Genomic DNA, 8,064 nt, shown 5'->3' with positions numbered 1-8,064 from the left:
ACACACACATACACACACACATATACTGTATATATATATAACAAGACATAAATAAATGTACATGATGTATTATTTTATATATATATAGTACATTTATTTACAATTTGTTATATTTTATTTTAAAAGCTTGCACAGATATATGACGCAGGTGTAGCGCAGGTGTATTGGGTGTGTAATACAGGTGTAGTACAGATGTAGCAGGTGTAGTGCAGTTGTAGTGCAGGTGTAGCAGGGGTGTAACACAGGTGTAGCGCAGATATATAATGCAGGTGTAGTGCTAACACAGGTGTGTAACAGGTGTAGTGCAGGTGTAGCGGGGCTGTAACACAGGTGTAGCAGGTGTGTAACACAGGTGTAGTGCAGGTGGAGCGGGGGAGTAACACAGGTGTAGCAGGTGTGTAACAGGTGTAGTGCAGGTGTAGCAGGTGTGTAACACAGGTGTGTAACACAGGTGTAGTGCAGGTGTAGCGGGGCTGTAACACAGGTGTAGTGCAGATATATAATGCAGGTGTAGTGGGGGTGTAATAGGTATAGTGCAGGTGTAGCAGGGGTGTAACACAGGTGTAGTGCAGATATATAATGCAGGTGTAGTAGGGGTGTAACACAGGTGTAGTGCAGATATATAATGCAGGTGTAGTAGGGGTGTAACACAGGTGTAGTGCAGATATATAATGCAGGTGTAGTAGGGGTGTAACACAGGTGTAGTGCAGATATATAATGCAGGTGTAGTAGGGGTGTAACACAGGTGTAGTGCAGATATATAATGCAGGTGTAGTAGGGGTGTAACACAGGTGTAGTGCAGATATATAATGCAGGTGTAGTAGGGGTGTAACACAGGTGTAGTGCAGATATATAATGCAGGTGTAGTAGGGGTGTAACACAGGTGTAGTGCAGATATATAATGCAGGTGTAGTAGGGGTGTAACACAGGTGTAGTGCAGATATATAATGCAGGTGTAGTAGGGGTGTAACACAGGTGTAGTGCAGATATATAATGCAGGTGTAGTGGGGGTGTAGTGGGGGTGTAATAGGTATAGTGCAGGTGTAGCAGGAGTGTAACACAGGTGTAGTGCAGATATATAATGCAGGTGTAGTGGGGGTGTAGTGGGGGTGTAATAGGTATAGTGCAGGTGTAGCAGGAGTGTAACACAGGTGTAGTGCAGATATATAATGCAGGTGTAGTGGGGGTGTAACACGGGTGTAACACAGGTGTAGTGCAAGTGTAGCGGGGCTGTAACACAGGTGTAGTGCAGATATATAATGCAGGTGTAGTGGGGGTGTAATAGGTATAGTGCAGGTGTAGCAGGGGTGTAACACAGGTGTAGTGCAGGTGTAGCAGGGGTGTAACACAGGTGTAGTGCAGATATATAGGCTAACGCAGGTGTAGTGCAGGTGTAGCAGGGGTGTAACACAGGTGTAGCGCAGATATATAGGCTAACGCAGGTGTAGTGCAGGTGTAGCAGGGGTGTAACACAGGTGTAGCGCAGATATATAGGCTAACGCAGGTGTAGTGCAGGTGTAGCAGGGGTGTAACACAGGTGTAGCGCAGATATATAGGCTAATGCAGGTGTAGTGCAGGTGTAGTGGGGGTGTAACACAGGTGTAGCGCAGATATATAGGCTAACGCGGGTGTAGCAGGGGTGTAGCACAGAGGTGGAGACGCACCTGTCCGGCCCTGCAGAGCTTGTGCAGCGCGTCGTTCTCTATCTGTAAGCGCTCCAGCTGCTCCTGCAGAGAGTGGATCTTCATTTCACTGCTGCATCTGTCCACCTGCCAGTAATCCGCCGTATCCGTCAGACTCTTCATCACTGACAGGAGAAAAACAGCATTACAACAACCGCTGAACTGCTATATTCAACACAACAGGCCATACTGAACATTCACAATATACTACACACTAATAATTTGTTCACATCATCACAGCCTTAATGTGTCATATTTCATTTTAAAGTGTTTTAGTAAAAATATATTTGGATAGATCTTACTGTTTATATGCATTGTTACACCAGAATAAAAATTATTAAGTATAATCTTTGTGTTCATTTGCTGAGAAAGTTAATTATTTAAACTAGGTTTTTACTGTATCTTAGTAATACTATTAATATTTTACTAGTAACATTTAACAATATAAAATGTAATTAATAATTCACAACTTTACTTTTTTACTAGCCACTCTTAATGATTTAATAATTCAACAACATTTATTATTTTTCTAACAACACAATATTTAATACATTAATCATGTAATAATATTTAATTTAAAATAGTAATATTTAATTTTAATAATTGAATATGCATTTAATTTTGCATTTAATATGCATTTAATTTATGCATTTATAAATAACATTATATTCCTTAATATTGCAATAATATTTCATGATAACTGAATAATACTTAATTTAATATAATTTAATTTATTGAGAAACAGTGCAGAAAACATACCAACTTGATTTTTTTCTTGAAGAATATTTAATATTTTACTAGCAACATTTAATCATATAAAATAATTTTGTAATTCAATAACATAAGAAATATTGAATAATTTAATACTATACTATTTAATCATTTAAAATGTAATATTATTTAATAAACGGATAATACAGAAAGCATTTGCAGCAACATTATTCACGGATTTTGTACAGTATGATCTTCATAAACACGAAAATATGAATATCTCACCTTGGCTTGTTTCCATCTCCGATCTGAGCTGCAGAAGCTCCAGTTCTTTGGCCTGCAGCTGCTCCGTCAGATGCTTCTCTAAATCCAGCTTCTCCTTTTTCTGGAAGAGAAGGCAGAATCATCTTATCATCTGCACTCATGAGGGTTTGACTATCACACACGAGGAGGATGAGCAGCTGAAGTACCACTTTATTGAGCTCCATCTGTAAGTCCTCCTTCTCGATGTAGATGCCGCGGTACGCGCTGAAGGCTTTGTTCATGTACTGCGGTCCTTCAGACGGAGGCGCTTCAGGACGGAAATGCTGCGGAAACACACTGGATGACTTACACACGTCACAGCAGGAATAAACAGCTTTTAGTGAATGATTCATGTAAACACTTTAAAACTTTACATTTCTCAGTTTTCAGACCCTTGTGATCACTGGCTCCAAATGTGTCAACTTTTGCTTTACAAACAAACTAAATAAACAAACAATTATTTTAAATTGATTTTACTAATAACATTTAATATTTTACTAGTACCATTTGATGATATAATGTAATAATTCAATAATATATTATTAAATATTTAACAAGTAACTTGTAATAATCTAATGATAAGATAATTAAATAATCGGACAAAATAGTAATATTTAATCATATAAAAATGTAATAATTCAACAATACAAAATAATTTAATAATAAAACTTATTCAATAACTGAACAATATAATATTTAATGTTTTAATAGTGACATTTAATAAACTAACATAATTAAAAATAATAATCCAATAATATATTAATACTTTTTTATATTTTACTAGTGATATTTAATAATTTTATACAATAAAATAATTTGATATTATTAATAATATTAATTATGATTATCATTATTTCAATAATAAATATTTAATATTTTACTAGTAAAATTTAACAATATAAATGTAATAATTCAATAATATATTCTTTAATATTTAACAAGTAACATGTAATAATTTAATGATAAGATAATTAAACAATCTGACAAAATAGTAACATTTAATCATATAGAAATGTAATAATTCTTCAACAATAAAAAAATAAATATTTTACCAGTAAGATTTAATAATAAAATAATTCAATAACTGAAAAATATAATATTTAATGTTTTAGTGACATTTAATAATTTAAATCAATAAAATTACTTTAATAATTCAACAATATAGTGGTTTTAACATTTTACTAACATTTAATAAACTAACATAATTAAAAATAGTTTTATATTTTACTAGTGATATTTAATAATTTTATACAATAACATAATCTGATATTATTAATAATAATAAAAATTATTATTATTATTTCAATAATAAAAATGTAATATTTTACTAGTGACATTTAATAAACTAACATAATTAAAAATAATAATCCAATAATATAATACGTTATCTTTTACTAGTGATATTGAATAATTTTATACAATAAAATATTTTTATATAATTATTATTAATAATTATGATTATTTCAATAATAAATATTTAATAATTTACCAATGACATTTAATAATGTAATATAATTAGTAATATTTTAGCACCATAATTTATAATAGCACAATAAAAATGATTTAATAATACAACTATAGCAATTTTAATAATGTAAGAATTTTCAAAAATATAATATTCAATGTTTCAATAATAATAATAACACTTAATGTAATGATATTCATCAACTTGATACTATTATAATTATTTCATCATTCAGAAATGCAATACACTTGAAACAGATTGAAGTGCTTCACAATCCTCAGTGTTTAACCCTTCGTGCTCCACAGACTTGTGTTTAATGTGTTAAAGACCTTGTCCTCCAGCTGCTTGACTCTCCGGCGCAGCAGGCCGTTCTCCTTCTCCGTGTCTCGGAGTCTCTTCTTGATGTCCTCGTAGGCGGTGACCAGAGCGAAGTGAGACGCCACCGACTCGTCTCCGGCGCACGCGGACACGGGGCTCTCGGGCGAGACGTACGCCGTCTCATGCTTCAGGATACAGATATCATCATCCACCGCTGGAGACTCCATGCCAGAGCTGCACAACACAGGCTTTACATTACGGCTGCATTCACTCGCATTCAAAATAAAGGTCTGTCTTTACAGAATATATGTGGGTCAAAGATGTGAAGATGATTAAGGTGATTTTATGTCCACAGAAAGCACACTGAATGTAAGCAAAGTGTCTACTTTTAAGTGTTTGGAGAATAAAATGTTACAATTTGGTTGAAATAATGTTACATTGTCATTCAGTGTAACACTAATATTTATGTAAAAATTCAAACAACATGCTTATTCTGACGTGTGCATATTAAAATATATAAAAGCAATAAGAGCATATTAAATTTTATTGTGTTTTAAATGAGTAAAATATCGTACTGACAAACAGGCGAAACCTAGGATAGAGGCATGTTTAAAAATTAATTAGTATTTGGGGTGAAAGTTATTAGTCTTTTAATGTGTCATAAATTAATTTTTGTTTGTTGTAAATATGCAAAGATTGTTACACTGAATTATATTTTAGTGCGTCTCTTCTGTAAATCAGGGGAAAATGTATGATATTTATTTTGTGCTCGGAAAAACAAAAACAAAATTGCATTTACATTAAACAGAAAACTTTTTAATTTTTTTGGGAAAAACAACAACAATTTAAAGCAGTATTACACTTATTGTTTTTAACACTTAAACCCTTTTTCGTCTTTGACCCGTGTGTGTGTACTGTTTATTTGTTATGCATATATAAACACACACACATACATAATATGCTAGATTTATATATAAAATATTTATATTTACATTAGTGCCGTCAAACGATTAATCGCATCCAAAATAAAAGTTTTTGTTAACATTATATATGTGTGTATATTTATTATGTATATATAAATACAAACACATGCGTGTATACATTTAAGAAAAATATGTTATGTTTATGTTCATACATTTTACGTAAATATTATACATTTAATTTACTTTTTATGTTCTGTCCTTGCATTTCATGCATGAAAGTTGCTATTTAAGTAAACTATATTATTATTATTATTATTATTATTATTGGCCATCAATGTACCAATATAGAAAGTTGTAACTGATCACTGGACCATATTAATATTGATATTATCATCAACAAATAAATAACACAACATGCATTCAATTACAAGAGTTTATAATAATGCGTCAGAGAGTTTAAAACATTTAATGCACAACAGATAATTATTATTATTATACTGGCCATTAGTGCTGATATAGACTGTTGTGGCTGATATTGATGGATCGGATTAATAATCAATCAATTAAACAACAATCATTCAGAATTATTTCTACAGAACATTAACAACTACTTTATTAATATATTATTATGAACTGTGCCAAAATGTAGCCTATAATAAAAAATACTTCGATTTATGTGCAATTTTATAATATTTTATAATGCCTTAAATATATTCCAGTGTAATATAGTAATATAATTGTGTGTGAAACCAACCATAATTTCTAGAAAAATTGATATAGTGTAAAATATGACAATATTAGCACACACAACATAAACTATGAATGACAGGGCTTTTATTATGCAGATGTTTTCTGTCAGTATTGATCAGCCTTCGCTCAAAGTGAAACAGAAAGAACACGACAACAAGCGAAGGGCAAAATAAAAACAAAACCAATCATAACAGCTCTTGAACTAATCTATTAAAGTATTAGCGCATAAACACACACGACCAAATACTGACGGACATCAGAAAAGCCGTGTTTATGTTCATATGCTGCATTATTATGATGATGTTTGATATGAAATATGAGAGCAGCGCTCACCAGACAGCAGTCAGCGCGGACAGCAGACACCAACACGAGAATAAACCATGATAAAGAGAGAAAAACAGCGAGTCTGAGAGACTAAACAACGCAAACACTCTGCAGGAAGTGCTTCTCTCCGCTCGCTGGACTTCCGGCGGAAACGGATCTGCGTCGCGCTCGAAGCCAGACGCGGTTCCCGCTCACGTGCTTTGCTTAAAATCCGATATGTTTCGATTTTTTAATGGTTAATGATGATATTCGCGTTATTGTGGAGTTTTTTTCGGCCTGTTTTTGTGATGCAGTTACAGCAGAGACGCACGAATAAATAATCAATAACTAAATAAATAATAATAAACACACAATAACAGTAAATACAGACATAACGGATTTATAAAAGTACTAGAAACATGTATTAAAGGACAAAATAGTGGAAGTTTGCTGTGAGCAAACGGATCATCGTGGTAACTGCTTCAATCTCGTTTTTTTATTTTAAATTTTTTTAGGTGATTATGAAAATTATGATTATGAAAGACAGATTTTATGACACCAGACTGCTTACAAACACACAGCAACCATTTGAAGTAGATGCCCAAAGCATAAAATGGAAATATCAAACTATATATTGTAATTCTATAATAGTAAGCTAGTAAGCAATAGTTTGTAATAGGCTTTATTGTGATATTTCTAGTCTTCTATACTTGTACTTCTAGTGACTAGTAGATCACTTTTAACCACGAGGTGGCGCTGCGCACAAAACAAACCAACCGCCATTAAAGCAATAGTTTTGCCAAAAATGAAAATGTGCTCATCCTCAGTTCATGCAAGATTAGAATGAGTTTGTTTCTTCATCAGGTTTGAAGAAATGTAGCATTGCATCAGTGTCTCTGCAAGTGAATGGGTGCCGTCAGAATAAGAGTCCAAACAGCTGATCCTGAGGCTGAGCCTTCCCAATCCTCCTGCTCTGCGTATGGTGAGTTTTGAGCGTTATCTTTCTTACGCATTCATCGATTCTAGCATACGAGTTATGCCAACATCAAGGCGATGCGCGGAAACGACTATGAGAGGATGCCCCTGTAAAAAATATGACTGGCTAGCTATCTTTCTATGGGTGAGACGTCCTCTCTTAAAACTCCCTCCTTGCCATCTCGCTTAGATGGCAGGGCATACGCAGTAGCAGGTCAGGCTGTTGCTTCGTTGCGCATGATGCGGTGCTCCAGGCATATTAGGCTGACCTGCTGGAAGACCTGGATAAAGGCCTGATGAGGTAGCTGAGTTTCGCCGCACCACAGATCTCACTCTCTGTGCTACTAAGCATGGCAGCTATAGTAGGTATTGAGAGACATCTGTGGGTGAACCTGGCAGATATCGGATGGAAGAGAGGGGCTTTCTTCTCGATGCGCCGGTTTCGCCTTCCGAATATTTTTGGTTACCTCCGTTGAGACGGTGGTCGAGAAGTTCAGGGAGGCAAAGGCGCGCTCAGCGGCCTTCAGTCCTTCATTTCACGATGGTCCAGGTCTAAGCCCGAACAGCATAGGGGTCCTGGTCCGTCTCGGTCTGAGGATCAGAGACGGCCACAGAAGGCTAGTGTCGCGGCTCG

At 34.4% G+C, this 8,064-nt stretch overlaps 1 protein-coding gene and 1 long non-coding RNA gene across 2 annotated transcripts in view; one reads left to right on the top strand and one right to left on the bottom strand.

Moving 5' to 3' along the window:
• Positions 1-6,607, bottom strand: part of azi2 (5-azacytidine induced 2) — a 15,784-nt gene extending 9,177 nt beyond the window's left edge. The window contains exons 1-5 of the mRNA XM_016466884.1: positions 6,486-6,607; positions 4,491-4,713; positions 2,864-2,980; positions 2,679-2,778; positions 1,665-1,807 (exon numbers count right to left, since the gene is read on the bottom strand). Of these exons, the coding sequence (XP_016322370.1) occupies positions 1,665-1,807; positions 2,679-2,778; positions 2,864-2,980; positions 4,491-4,706 (576 nt within the window). The 5' untranslated portion in view covers positions 4,707-4,713; positions 6,486-6,607. The remainder of the gene's footprint in view (positions 1-1,664; positions 1,808-2,678; positions 2,779-2,863; positions 2,981-4,490; positions 4,714-6,485) is intronic.
• LOC107673338 (uncharacterized) lies at positions 314-1,355 on the top strand. The gene is made up of 3 exons (XR_001632397.1): positions 314-330; positions 452-975; positions 1,209-1,355. It is a non-coding gene; the product is annotated as an uncharacterized LOC107673338 (long non-coding RNA).
• Positions 6,608-8,064: the final 1,457 nt, after the last annotated feature.

This window comes from Sinocyclocheilus anshuiensis, unplaced genomic scaffold (genome assembly GCF_001515605.1).
Source record: "Sinocyclocheilus anshuiensis isolate Anshui unplaced genomic scaffold, SAMN03320099.WGS_v1.1 scaffold480, whole genome shotgun sequence".
NCBI classification, from domain to species: Eukaryota; Metazoa; Chordata; class Actinopteri; order Cypriniformes; family Cyprinidae; genus Sinocyclocheilus; species Sinocyclocheilus anshuiensis.
The sequence above is the reverse complement of the archived record's forward strand: the minus strand, read 5'-3'. Positions and strand labels throughout refer to the sequence as shown.